This window comes from Silene latifolia, chromosome 3, assembly GCF_048544455.1.
Source record: "Silene latifolia isolate original U9 population chromosome 3, ASM4854445v1, whole genome shotgun sequence".
NCBI lineage: Eukaryota > Viridiplantae > Streptophyta > Magnoliopsida > Caryophyllales > Caryophyllaceae > Silene > Silene latifolia.
Genome location: NC_133528.1, coordinates 12,816,179 through 12,832,013, shown reverse-complemented (window position 1 = coordinate 12,832,013; position 15,835 = coordinate 12,816,179). Strand labels below are relative to the sequence as shown.

The 15,835-nt window shown below is 34.8% G+C and overlaps 1 protein-coding gene across 1 annotated transcript; it reads right to left on the bottom strand.

Moving 5' to 3' along the window:
- Nucleotides 1-1,159: 1,159 nt before the first annotated feature.
- Nucleotides 1,160-1,588, bottom strand: LOC141648692 (germin-like protein 12-1). The gene has a single exon (XM_074457415.1). It carries the CDS (start codon nucleotides 1,586-1,588, stop codon nucleotides 1,160-1,162), a length of 429 nt encoding a protein of 142 aa, XP_074313516.1.
- Nucleotides 1,589-15,835: the final 14,247 nt, after the last annotated feature.

Sequence of the window (15,835 nt, the reverse complement as noted above, 5' to 3'; positions counted from 1 at the left end):
ATCCTTGACCTTGCCCAATATTGTTGACTTGGTCAGCGGTGCAGAATATGCCCCATCAGAAATGATTGCATAATAAATTATGAATTTTAATGAAACAGTCATAAATATGAATTTTAATTAAAAGATTAGAGTTTAATTATAAGAATTTATTAATTGAAAAGATAATAATGTAATGAATTTTATTTTTACTTGTTACCTTATTTAGTTAGATATTTTTGGAGGGAAAATTAAGAGAATTTTTATTCTCTTAGTAGTAGGGAGGATTGAATTTCTCGTGAGATTTTGACAAAGGAGTTTAATTTCACTTATTATGTAAGTTATGGGGCCTAATCACTCCAATTGAAAGTTATGGGGGTTAATTTCACAATTGCACAAAATTATGAGGGTCAATCACCAGACTTTCACATGGGTGTTAATTACTTATAACTTATGTATGCTTTTGAAGTACTCCGTGTATTTATGGTGTAGTTATTTCCGAGTTTGAGTTACACTAAAGTATGTATATACGAGTATAATTTATTTTAGAATCTGGGTCGTTTAATTCGTTTCATACAATAATGAAAACGTAATATAGAACTTGTTTTTCAACAATAGGAAGCAAGATTATTACATACAACGTTTAATAATCTCCGCAATTTATAAATACATTTCACTTCCAACATTTATATATCCTTGAATTACGAAGTAATATCTAAGTGCTAAAAAAAGCTTTCATATATAATTTGATGATTAATTCCTAATTTCTTTTCATATTAACTCGTTTCTCACTTTTTCATGCTATCTTTTCATATATAGAACCCAATCAATTCATTCTTTTGAAAAACAATTCTTGTTTTTTGCAATAATGTTCTTAGTTCTTCTCAAACGCACCGTTGTCTACACTAGAGTTGTGGCGGTTGTGCGATAATAACAATCCAGAACGATATTTAAGATAGTTAAGATCAAATCAGTGAAATCTTGACCAAAAAGTTAAATGGGAAGAAAAGTAAAAAACGAATTAAGTAAGTATTTTACTAGACATAACAAAAAAACAAGTATTGTATTATCACAAGATACTCTTCCAACGATAATATGAAGAATACAATTATTACAACGAGTAAAACACAAAAAAAATAGTTATGCATCTAATAATAGGGAATTATATAGTTAATTCCAAAGATTAATTTCCTGTGGAGAACTTGGATTGCAACATTTTGATGACATTAGCATCAAGCTGAAAAGCCTTGGATAAAACATCAACGTTGATGGGAGGCTCAGCACCAAAGACCGCGTTGGAAACAGTAATCACACCGGGATTCTGGCTGCTCAACCCCGAAAATGCAACTGCTGCTGTCTTACCAATGTTGAGTTGAAAGTGAATTAAACCTTGTGGGAACACAAACACGTCTCCCTTGTTAAGCACCTTTGTGAACAACTTATTACCGCCACTGGCCTGGTTTGAGGTGACGAAACCAACATATATGGTTCCATCCAAGACGGTGAACACCTCAGTGGCGCGAGGGTGGGTGTGGGGTGAGATTAGTCCATATGGCGCGAAGTCTAGCCTAGCAACTGATATGCCGAGAGTGTTGAGTCCGAGTAAGTTCATTGCGCTCACTAGTGAATGTGTTTAAGGGTTGAAATGGTCGTAAAATTTGAAGAAGTATTATGTGATTAAAGTCGCTAATTCTGATGGTTGTATGACTAAATACGTCTTTAATTAGTAGGTAATGACTACGGACTATTAATACCATTTTTTTTCATAATGGTGGACCATGTATTAGATATTACCATGAATGTCTAGAACAACTTGCGAACTATAACCAACAATCAAATGAATAACCAGTTTTATAAATCCTCCATTTCAATCAATTCTACACATTTGTTTAAAATATAACTCGCATATATTTTAAACAAATGATTCGAATAGGGAGTAGTTTGTAAGACCTTGTTCTATAAAAACACTGTGTCATACAGATTTACCACCTAAATACTCATAATCATATACTCCGTACTTAGTATATTATTTAAAATGGATAATAAAAGATTTAAAAAACAGTTTAAAAACCTCTTTTACTCAAATTCTTATGTAAAACAGTCTTACACAAAATTTCGTGATTGATGAATTTTTTTGGTAAATGTTAGATGACTAATACTTTAGTTTAATATGGAGTACCATTTTAATTATAAGTATTAATGGAATGCAACTTATAATTAAATATATTCTTCATTTTTAATATGCATTACCTGACTCTTGCGAATGAAAAAGCCAAACTTGGGAGGGGTCAACCCATTAAATTGCCTTCAGTACCCCGAAGGAGATTGCCCCAGCTGTCGGTAGGGGATACTCCTGGTCAATACCAAAAAAAAAAAATTTTTTAATATACATTATTATTGGTAAAAATTACTCTCTACGTTTAACGTTTAACAAAAGTTGACACATACGTGTTTCGTAATATATATTTACCTCCTAGTGTGGTCGATCGTGACTACCGACTGCTAGTGAGGTCGATCTTGACTCTTGAGACCCCATAACATTATATTACAGAGTATATATTGACATTTTTTATTGTTAAATTTGTCAATCATAAAAAAATTGTTTTTAGACTTTGCCTTATAAATAAAAAAAGCATAATAATAATTACATTAAAATTGATCTCACGCTGTAACTACTTTAGCTACATCACTAGCCTAAGTTACAATAAACGGATAAAATTAAGAAAAAGAGGTACTAAACCTATATTCGGATGATGGCATATGCTCTAACTCTACGTTAATCCCTTTCTAAGATACCTCTAGTGATTGCCAGTAGGTCTCATACCGTCTCCCACTAATTTAGTGGGAGACATAATAAAGAAAAAATAAATTGAGTGGATCCCTCACCCTATCATGTGAGAGGTCTCTCAATAACGCTATTGAGAGACCGTCTTTCCGGAATTTTTATAATTGCCTAGTCATAATAGTATGACATCGTATCATATATTTTTCCTCACTTTTCTAGAATTGTAGATGAAATAGTCAAGTCATGTGTTTGGACAAATTAACGTAATTAATTAATGGTAATTAACATTTTGTTCATCCAGGAATCACTAGTCACTACCTATTATAAGTAAATCAATTGACCTCGTCATCAAACACCCAACAATAATGAAAACTAGTTTGACACATGCTATAATATAACATGCTATGTCTAATATAGAAAATTATATCATATTTGGAGAGAATGATACCAACTCTTGAGGGTTAAGACAATAATATAAACTAGTATTGGTGCCCGGCTTCGCCCGGGCTACCTCTACTTACCATTATTATTATTTTTTCATTAAATAAAATTACTTAAATTTGTATAACCCATAAATTAATCATTAACATATTTTCTATATGACATATCCATTACGGAAATAAATTTTGAGACAATTCACTACTCCTGCTATTAATATTTTACTTTTATTAAAGAAACAATAGTAATAACATTTCACTACTTGCCCGTAATTATTTTTACTTTCACTACTCCCGCCGTAATTATTGTTACTTTCACTACTGCCGCATTAATATTGATAATTTCACCACTTCCGCCGTAATTATTGTTACTTTCACTATTGCCGCATTAATATGGATTATTTCACTACTCCCGTTGTTGTTTCTACCACTCTCACTAATCTCGCTGATAATATTGTTACTTTTACTATTCAAATGAGTGATTACTATCATATAACTATATCCAATGTTACTACAATTCTTTTCTTTACTGACGAAATTACTTTTATTACTTAGTCATGCAATTTTAAGAGGATTATGCATTAAATCAAATCGAAAAAATTATGCAATCAATACTATATATTAAATCCAGAAACCAAGGAACTTCCATGTAATTAAAGAAAGTTATACAAGTTAATTATACTATATAGTTTTAAATCACTAGCACCGTGTGATGGACCCGATTAAGGGATCTCAATGCAAATATTATATAGTTTGGGTTAAAATTAAATTATATAGAAGTTTGGTAATTTTCCTAAACATTTGTAAGAGACTAAAATATGGTCAATTTCCTTAAAATAAAATAATTAACTAAGATGGTCAATTTCAAGGAAACTGAAAGAAAGAAGATGCTTGGTAATTTTCCTAAATATTTATAGAAGACTAGAAGATGGTCAATTTCCTTAAAATAAAATAATTAATTAGTATAAACATGTTTACTTATGTTATTAATTATTATCATCATAAAATTATATATTAAATTTAAAATCTATGCAATTTTATTAAACTTTATAGTTTATTAGATGTATATAGATGTTAATTATTTAACATACAAAAATATAATATAAGTAGGTTATAAATAATTCAAGTTAGATTCCATAATATATAACATTGCATAATTGTTTCGATTTGATTTAATGCATGTGACACCCCCATACTCCAAGTGCCTTACCAGGACCACTTAAGGTATGGAAATGTCACCATCTCGGTTACCCGAGGCAATGATAATCATAAGATAATAAAGAAACATACTTTAAAAGTAAATACGGTTTAAGTGATTACATATCCAAACCAAAACTGTTAAAACTAAAATACAAAATATTCAAAAATGTCTACTAGCCAAAACTATCACAACTATAAGACATCGTCTGACACAGCGGAAGACTCTTCTAACAGCCACGTGATGAATCATCCCAGCTATCCCATATGCGTCACATCATACCTGCTCAATAACTGCTCACCACCCCCGAATGGATCACCACAATTTTTAAAACATTTAAACGGGGTCAGTACTAATTACACAACACAAAGCCACAAGGAAACAAGTACACAAACAGCTCAACAACAGAACAATCCTCCAAACTCCATAATCAATCTCCACACAACTGACTACACACTAAAGTGTGTAGCCCTGCCAGAGAGTACCCATCGCAACAGATACTCCACACCGCCAGTGGAGGTCCGCAGCCGTTCCCACCTAAGCCCCGCTCATCTCCATCGAGCGATAAACCCATGTTCATTAATGTGCACATCCCTTATGTGGCGGGTTCCACAGAAGGCGAATCAAGGGCGTGAAGTCTCTCCCGCAAGTGACTCCACTCAGCCAGGGACGCACCCCGAAGATCACAGACAGTTAAACAGTAATCACAACACAAAATCAACAACCGTCTGAATCAATCAACAATACGAAATCACAACCGTCTGAATCAATCAACAATCACTAACTACAACACAATCACCACACATTATGTAATTAATACTGAGTAGGGAAACCCTACCTGGAACAGCAATCACCAAGATCGTCACAATCAGCTAATCAACATCGTCCTTCACTAAAATTACTTCCTATCAAGCATACATGTGGGAAATATCGGTATACTTCCCTTAAAATTAAGGATTATAACGAAATTATAATCTATGAAAAACGAGTCATAAATGAATTAGCATAAACAAAAAGAATAGAAATAAGAATCAACCTTCGGTCCTAGCAAAATCGGCCTAAGAACAATATCGCAATGATATTCGCCTAATCGTTGCACCCAAAATGATATGAGAAATGCCCTTTTGTTCTTGCTAGAATCGATCCCCAAATTCACTAATTAATTAGGGTTTTTGTGTGATTTTGATGAGAGAATTTTTTAGGTCAAAAATTAGGTTAGAAATGATCTCCCTCTCTCCCTATTATAACCGAAATAGGGAGAGGAATAAGGGAAGATATTTCTTCCTATTTTCGGTTTTGACCAACCGAAATAATGAGGAGAATAATCTCCTTATTTTCGGTTTTTATAAACTACCAAAATGAGGAGAAAATCTTCTTATTTTGGTAATCCTCAAAATGTATAAATGTGTATTATTTTCTCAATTGTCTATATATCGACATGTATTAATAAGTCCACTTATAACAGCTTGCAGTCGATTTATCAATACCAGTCTGTCAACATACATTATGACAATATTGTATAATATATACATTAACTATAAATATCGCATATTTATAATTTGCTAATTAAATATAACTGGTTACATTTAATTACGAATTAACATCTTAATTCGTTTAAGCTAACATTATATACATTTATTAAATATAACATATTATATTTAATTTACGAATTGACAGTTAATTCGTCTCAGCTAATATTATTTAATTAGATTAAATAATCGTCTCATCATCACACTGACTAACTGTTTAGTCAAATACTTGGACTAACCTTTTAGTCAGGCATCAATGTGACTATATTTTCATACAATCACATCTCTCAAACACATCTTTTAGGTGTGACTTTTAGGGACCAGTTGATCACCGCCATTAGTATGATAATAACGTCAAACTTTCTAGCAAGCCAACCGTTATTAAGTAATCGTTAATCAACTGATAAAATACGAAGTATACCCTTGTGAACCTATAAGAGATTTATAAATGTTATCACACTAATTTGTGGAGGACACAAGCTCCAACAAACTCCCACTTGTCCTCACAAGTGTATGTGCGATAACCGATTCTCATATCCTAAAATTTCTCCCACTCAATGTAAAACAATTAGCAAAATCCGTATTCACAAAGGTCGTATTTTACAAGTGCTCAATATCAAGAGTGGTTTCCCCGACTAGAGAGTAACTTAACTGATAAACGAATCATCATTCGAGCATGGCCATGCATTTCAGTTACAACTCCTCGAGTGACCCTGAAAAATAACTAAACCTGATAAAGGTTGGATATTTTCTTCAACTCGAATCCTGCAGATATAAGCACAGTATGAAATGACCCAGAAAAAATCTGCTTAGCCTCCTGTTACGGCAGACCATGAGAAAGAAACCAAAGTCACCCAAAAACTGCCTTAATCTCAAGAGACAGTCGATAGTCAAAAGAATCGACTCTAGGAACACAATGGACGTCCAATCCACGACCTGACACCGAATGTTTTTAAACATTTAGGACTCCATTACGTTGTCACAAAAATTGTCCTACGAGGTATCGTTATAATCTCGCATCTGTGATCGATCAGTCAACCGTTTGACTTATGGCTCGTTGAACCCACCATCAATCGACTGCACAATATAATAGCCAGAGTTATCTGCTCATTAAGGCGATTACGGACCAAAACAAATATAATGTAATTCAGTTCACTTTGTGGCGTTCAATGTTGTCAGTACAATCCACGTGAAAAACAAAATATGAAATAAAACGATGAAATTATAAATAGTATATGAAAAAGATAATGTATCGAATTCATAATCAACTACTACAACTCATGAACACGTTTAATTCCCATGGAAATAACGTGCCCTACATGCTTATCATAATTCAACGGTTTAGTGAGAGGGTTCGCGATGTTGTCATCCGAAGCTATCTTGTCAATCACTATCTCCTCTTGCTCCACGTAATCACGAATTAGGTGAGCCTTCCGATGTACATGTCTAGACTTGTTGCTAGACTTAGGCTCCTTAGCCTGGAAGATGGCACCTCTATTGTCACAATAGATGGTGATTGGGTCATTCGAACTAAGAACTGTGGATAGTCCTTGTAAGAATTGACGCATCCATATAGCTTCCTTTGCTGCTTCCGAAGCGGCATAGTACTCGGATTCAGTAGTAGAATCTGCTACAACATCCTGTTTGCAACTCTTCCAGCTGACCGCAGTACCATTAAGAGTGAAGACGAACCCGGATTGAGATTTTGAATCATCTCGATCCGCTTGGAAGCTAGCATCTGCGTAACCGATTGCGCATAGCTTAGTATCTCCTCCATAAGTCAATACCCAATCCTTAGTCCTCCGTAGGTACTTGAGGATGTTTTTAACAGCTATCCAGTGTGTTTCACCTGGATTCTTTTGGTACCGACTCGTCATACTCAATGCATATGCCACGTCTGGACGTGTGCATATCATGGCATACATGATTGATCCTATTGCTGATGCATAAGGAACACGACTCATGCGCTTAATCCCTTCAGGCGTCTTGGGTGACTGAGACTTGCTCAAATGCATCGTCATTGGAAGGTTCCCCTTCTTGGAGTTGGTCATGCTGAACCTTTCAAGAATCTTATCCAAATAAGACTCCTGACTCAGTGATAACGTCCGTCGTGATCTATCTCGATAGATACGGATTCCCAATATGCGTTGTGCCTCACCCAGATCTTTCATCTGGAAATGGTTCTTCAACCATCCTTTAACCGAAGATAAGAGAGGAATGTCATTCCCAATCAAGAGTATGTCATCAACATACAATATCAAGAAAACAATCTTGCTCCCACTCGACTTGATATATAAGCATGGTTCCTCGACCGATCGAGTGAAACCATACTCTTTTATCACCTGGTCGAAACGATGATTCCAACTCCGAGAAGCTTGCTTAAGTCCATAAATGGAACGCTTAAGCTTGCACACTTTCTTAGGATTTTCAGGATATATGAAACCTTCGGGTTGCACCATGTACAACTCTTCCTCCAAATAACCGTTTAAGAAGGCGGTTTTCACATCCATTTGCCAAATTTCATAATCATGAAAAGCGGCAATCGCTAAGATTACCCGAATGAAACGTAGCATGACTACAGGTGCAAAAATTTCATCATAATGCAATCCGTGCACTTGAGTGAAACCTTTTGCCACTAGTCGTGCCTTATAGGTATCTGGTTGCCCGTCTACAGAACGCTTTATTTTGTAAAGCCATTTGCACTGTAGAGGTTTTACCTTATTAGGTAAATCAACTAGATCCCATACGTCATTCTCATACATGGAGTCCATCTCGGATTGTATGGTTTCAAGCCATAGCTTTGAGTCGGAACAGGTCATGGCACCTTTATAGGTAGCGGGTTCATTACTCTCTAGGAGCAAAACGTCACTCTCCTCGACCATACCAATGTATCTGTCCGGAGGATTAGAGACTCTACCCGACCTCCTAGGTTCCTGAGGAATATTAACCGTATCATCAGTTCGAGGAACAACTTCCTCCATCTGTTCCTCGGTTGTTGGTTCTTGAATCTCCGACAGCTCGAAGGTTCTATTACTTGTCTTGTTCTCGAGAATTTCTTTCTCTAAAAACGTCGCACTAGCCGCAACAAAAACTCGATGTTCGGTAGGCGAATAGAAGTAATGACCAAACCTTCCTTTTGGATAACCAATAAAGTATGTCTTGACCGATCGCGGACCGAGCTTATCCTCGTGTCTTCACTTGACATAAGCCTCGCAGCCCCAAACCCGAATAAAGGACAAGTTGGGGACCGTTCCCCTCCACATTTCATATGGAGTCTTGTCGACAGCTTTAGTCGGACTTCGGTTAAGTATAAGAGCAAATGACAAAGAGCAAAACCCCATAATGAATCTGGTACTACCGTGTGACTCATCATGGATCGAACCATATCAAGTAATGTTCGATTTCTCCGTTCGGACACACCATTTAATTGAGGTGTTCCAGGTGGAGTTAATCAGAAACGATTCCACATCTTTAAGGTGTTGATCAAACTCATTTGAAAGATATTCGCCACCCCGATCTGAACGGAGTGCTTTAACCTTTCTTCCCAGTTGGTTTTCAACCTTATTCTGGTATTCCTTGAATTTCTCAAAGGACTCACTTTTATACTTCATTAAGTAGACATATCCGTATCTACTCAAATCGTCCGTAAAAGTGATAAAATATCTATAGCCATCTCTAGCGGTAATTGACATAGGTCCACATACGTCAGTATGTATGAGTCCTAATAGGTCACTAGCGCGCATTCCAACACCTTTGAAGGAAATTCGAGTCATTTTGCCAATAAGACATGATTCACACGTGCCAAATGTAGAAAAATCGAATGCGGGAATAGTCCCATTATCGACGAGTTTCTTTACACGTTTTTCATTTATGTGTCCCATTCGACAATGCCATAGATAGGTTTGATCTTTGTCACCAACCTTTAATTTCTTATTATTCACGTGTAATATATCTGTAGTTTGATCTAAGATGTAAATTCCATTCATGTAAACTGCTTTGCCATAAGTCATTTCATTGAAAGAGAAAATACAGCTATTATCCTTTATTGAAAATGAAAAACCGTCTTTATCAAGTACGGAAATAGAAATAATGTTCTTAGACAAACTGGGTACATAGTAACAGTTATATAAAAATAACTCAAAACCACTAGGGAGTTGGATTACGTATGTTCCCTTCGAGACTGCAACAACTCTAGCTCCATTCCCGACTCGCAGGTCCACATCACCCTTTCCGAGAGGTGTGATGTTTTTTAGGCCCTGCAAATGATTACACAGATGAGAACCACAACCAGTATCAAGTACCCAAGTTCCGAAACTTGCATGGTTAATCTCAATCATATGAATATAAGATGACATACCAACAGGAGTGACGCGGCCTGCTTTTATGTCCTCACGGTACACGGGACAGTTCCTCCTCCAATGTCCAGTCTTGTGACAATGGTGACACTCAATGTCACCGCCCTTGCTCTTTGCCTTGCCTTGTGAGCCACTAGTCTCACCAGGCCCACTCTTACCGTTTTCTGGCTTCTTAAACTTTGGCTTACCTACAGTTAGGTCGCCGGGAGCTTTGCCCTTACCCTTATTCTGGTTGGAAATCATGAGAACATCTTGCTTCATGCTCCCACTCAATTTCATATCCTTCTCGGTCTGTACGAGAAGTGAGTGTAGCTCATGAGGACTTTTCTTCATGTCATTCATGTAGTAATTTGCCCTGAAAAGGGCAAAACCATCATGAAGTGAATGAAGCATACGGTCAATGACTATGCTCTCACTGATTTTGCAATCAAGTACCTCCAGCTTCTCGACATTCTCAATTATGTTAAGAATGTGTGGGCTAACCGGTTGGCCCTTCTGGAGTTTTGCATCAAAGAAGCGACAGGTATGCTCATAAGTAACGATTCTCGGTGCTTTTGAGAACTCGTTAGTAAGCGTGGTGAAAATCTTGTTTGTACCTTGGGCAATGAAGCGTCTCTACAAATTGGTTTCCATTGCAAAGATGAGTACGTTCTTTATCGCACCCGCTTCCATGACGAAGTCACTATAGGCAAGTGACTCTTTAACTCCTGCATTGGGGCCTGGGTTTACCGGTATTAGCTCAGTTAAGTACTTGAGCTTACCGTCAGCAATGGCAGCATTCCGCAATGATGCCTCCCAGTCTGCAAAGTTGGACCCGTCATTTTTCAGACGTGTGAACTGATTCATGTGCTCCATGAAAGCTTTCAGCCAGGACTCGCGTCCAAGTGTGGCACTTGGCATTGGGATTTCGTTATTTCCAGCCATTTGTTGTAACAGTATTATCAAAATAAACGTATTTTACACTGCGAAAAGAAGAATAAATATAATAAGCATACTCATCATTATGATTTAAGTCTAATGCAATACTGTTATAACGCGAAGACTCAAGCATTTATACAATTGACCTCCCTCAAGAATTATATAAATGATCCTAAGACTCAATTATCTGTAAATTGATAAGCCAACCTCTTGGCTAATTCTACTTTTAGAATTCTTGGTCGATAAATTTCTGTAAATTCCATCTTTAGTCCATCATAATCACGAGAAACTCTTCGGACTATAATGTTGAGATAAACTAAGTCAACACAAACTACTTACCCAACGTAGAAGGGGTCATATGGAGAGTAAGGTCCTATATGCCTACCAACGAAGAAGGGATTCATAGATGTTTGGCTTATTAAGACTAGTCTCAATTTCAGTTTTAGAGGAAGATCTCATCAACTTTATTTTAATTCATTTTAAGTGAACTAATATCTAGCATGCGAGAATGAATAAACTAAGGTGATGGCTTAAAAAGTGTGACATCTGTATGTCTATGAAAAATAACATTCAACCTATATGAGTCAATTTTCATGCATTTTAGTAGGTGGTTTGGTTTAGGCGGAATATGATGTACTAACTATCATGTGAATGAAAAGCAATAAGAATGGAAAGACGTAAAACAAAATAAAGTCCTAGTGTGGCCTATCTACCAAAATGAACATTAAATACAATTTTGGAATCCATCCTTGGACCCGAGAAGCTTGTCTTGATGTTCCATCTTGGTCCATGTAGCGGGAGTGAGCAATCCAATCTCCATCTTTAGTCTTCTCAAAATTACAATTTAAAAATTACATAATAAACCTATTTACATTCTAACTTCAAAACCATAAAATAAAAGAAAACCAAAACGGAGATACGAGATCTCAAATTACATTAAAAATTATGTTTCCATCATTACGAAAACATAATTTAACTAAGGCCACACTAAGTATTACAAATTACAACCGATTGCAAAAATACGTAAATAAATCCATTCAACGATTCATTCAACTAAAAAAAAAATGCATCAACTAAAAAAAATTAAACATGCAAGACATAATTCCTTAATTATGTAGATTAATTTACCCAAACTATCTATTTAAATGATCAAATTAAGTGACAATTCCTCAATTACTCACATTAATTTCAATCTTAATACATATTAAACTTGTAATATGAATTAATTCAATATTATTTTAAACCTCTTTAAAATAATTAGGTATCTTAATATGTGAACCTTTTCACAACAAATAATCATACATTAAAAATGTATAATTATAATTATTGGCCAAAAACAACAATAAAAGAAAAACAATTTTTTTCTGTAAAAATTTGCTCTCGGCAAACACAAAAACGAAGAAAAAATTGTTCCTTTTTTTTTTCTGGTGCTCACGGCTAAATGCAAAAAAAAACAGAATTTTTATTTTATTTTATTTCTACTCACGGCTTAACAGCCCAAAAACAAAAAAAACAAAATTTTCCTTTCTCGGCTAAATCACAAAACCGAAAAAAATAGAAACTTTTTTTTCTTTGCACTCGGCATAATGCCCTAATGACAAAAAAAACAGAAATTTTTTTTCTTGTAAAGCTCTCGGCTAAAAAAAATAGCCCCTTTTCATCGAAAAAAATAAGATGAACAAGTTGTTTAATGTTGCTAATATAACATGATTGACATAAACATCATCTATTAATTTAAACATGGATTCAAACTTCATAATTCAATTTAACCTCTTAAAATGAATATCCAAATTATGACAAAATCGATTATCCGTATATATAATTCATCACAATTGATTTGAATATGATTAAATTAATTTCTATGCCAAAACTATATAGCAAAATCAATTTATCAACAATGAAAAATTTCCATTTACATTTTAATTTAATACTCATTAAATCAAACATCTACAAATTCATCATATAATCATTTTAACTTATTAAAACAACAAAATGAATGAATCAAAATGGAAATAATCATAAAAAAAAAAAAAAAACAATCGGCAAAAAAAATTTTACACAGCAAAAAAAAAATTTTACACGGCCGATTTTTTTTTTCTCGAAATTTTGTTTAATTCAATTATGAAAATCATCAAAAATAATTTCGTGGTCTTGGCTCTGATACCACTTGTGGGAAATATCGGTATACTTCCCTTAAAATTAAGGATTATAACGAAATTATAATCTATGAAAAGCGAGTCATAAATGAATTAGCATAAACAAAAAGAATAGAAATAAGAATCAACCTTCGGTCCTAGCAAAATCGGCCTAAGAACAATATCGCAATGATATTCGCCTAATCGTTGCACCCAAGATGATATGAGAAATGCCCTTTTGTTCTTGCTAGAATCGATCCCCAAATTCACTAATTAATTAGGGTTTTTGTGTGATTTTGATGAGAGAATTTTTTAGGTAAAAAATTAGGTTAGAAATGATCTCCCTCTCTCCCTATTATAACCGAAATAGGGAGAGGAATAAGGGAAGATATTTCTTCCTATTTTCGGTTTTGACCAACCGAAATAATGAGGAGAATAATCTCCTTATTTTAGGTTTTTATCAACTACCAAAATGAGGAGAAAATCTTCTTATTTTGGTAATCCTCAAAATGTATAAATGTGTATTATTTTCTCAATTGTCTATATATCGACATGTATTAATAAGTCCACTTATAACAGCTTGCAGTCGATTTATCAATACCAGTCTGTCAACATACATTATGACAATATTGTATAATATATACATTAACTATAAATATCGCATATTTATAATTTGCTAATTAAATATAACTAGTTACATTTAATTACGAATTAACATCTTAATTCGTTTAAACTAACATTATATACATTTATTAAATATAACATATTATATTCAATTTACGAATTGACAGTTAATTCGTCTCAGCTAATATTATTTAATTAGATTAAATAATCGTCTCATCATCACATTGACTAACTGTTTAGTCAAATACTTGGACTAACCTTTTAGTCAGGCATCAATGTGATTATATTTTCATACAATCACATCTCTCAAACACATCCTTTAGGTGTGACTTTTAGGGACCAGTTGATCACCGCCATCAGTATGATAATAACGTCAAACTTTCTAGCAAGCCAACCGTTATTAAGTAATCGTTAATCAACTGATAAAATACGAAGTATACCCTTGTGAACCTATAAGAGATTTATAAATGTTATCACACTAATTTGTGGACCCATCGCAATAGATACTCCACACCGCCAGTGGAGGACCGCAGTCGTTCCCACCTAAGCCCCGTCATCTCCATCGAGCGATAAACCCATGTTCATTAATGTGTACATCCCTTATGTGGCGGGTTCCACAGAAGGCGAATCAAGGGCGTGAAGTCTCTCCCGCAAGTGACTCCACTCAGCCAGGGACGCACCCCGAAGATCACAGACAGTCTGAATCAATCAAGAGTCACTAACTACAGCACAATCACCACACATTATGTAATTAATACTGAGTAGGGAAACCCTACCTGGAACAGCAATCACCAAGATCGTCACAATCAGCTAATCAACATCGTCCTTCACTGAAATTACTTCCTATCAAGCATACAATCATACAATCACAATCTAACATCAACAATACTCCCCCAAAACCCCCAAAACCCCCAAATCACCCAATTAGGGTTTAACCAACTTTAACAAAACAGTATAAAAATTATATGTAAAGCTTACCCTCGACACAAGGATCACAACGTTGTAAAGAACGATAAAATCCGACACCTCTATCTCCGGGATTTGCTAATAATGCGGCGAGGATGATTCAACGTAACTCCCAATCTTCTCTTGAAGGTTTTTAGGTTGTAAAAGTGTTTTGAGAAAAGTGACGAAAGCCTTATATACCATTCCCGCATTATTAACAAAACCCGTCAAATATCACCCGTAAAACCACTTACTCGATCGAGTAAGGCACTTACTCGATCGATTGCCCCCTACTCGATCGAGTACCCAACTTACTCGATCGAGTACCCTACAGGCAGACTACTGTTTTGCGTCAAAAACTACTTACTCGACAGAGTAAGCCACACTCGATAGAGTACCCAGAGACTCATAAAACCGTAGTATTACAATGCATATATGTAATATATTTATATAAATATAGAATCCTCTTAAAATTGCATGTTTAAATAGTAAAAGTAATTTCGTCAGTAAAGAAAAGAATTGTAGTAACGTTGGATATAGCTATATGATAGTAATCACTCATTTGAATAGTAAAAGTAATAATATTATCAGCGAGGTTAATGAAAGTGGTAGAAACAACAACGGGAGTAGTGAAATAATCAATATTAATGCGGCAATAGTGAAAGTAACAATAATTACGGCGAGAGTAGTGAAATTATCAATATTAATGCGGCAGTAGTGAGAGTAACAATAATTACGGCAAGAGTAGTGAAAGTAACAATGATTACGGGCAAGTAGTGAAATGTTATTACTATTGTTTCATTAATAAGAGTAAAATACTAATAGCGGGAGTAGTGAATTTGTCTTAAAATTTATTTCATCGTAAATTTAGGATATGTCATAAAAAAGTATATTAATGATAAGAGTTTTTTGTCAGAAACTACCTTTTATTTA

What these genes read in the sequence shown, in the direction of transcription:
- LOC141648692 (XM_074457415.1), bottom strand. Translation starts at nt 1,588, where the DNA reads ATGAACTTACTCGGACTCAACACTCTCGGCATATCAGTTGCTAGGCTA.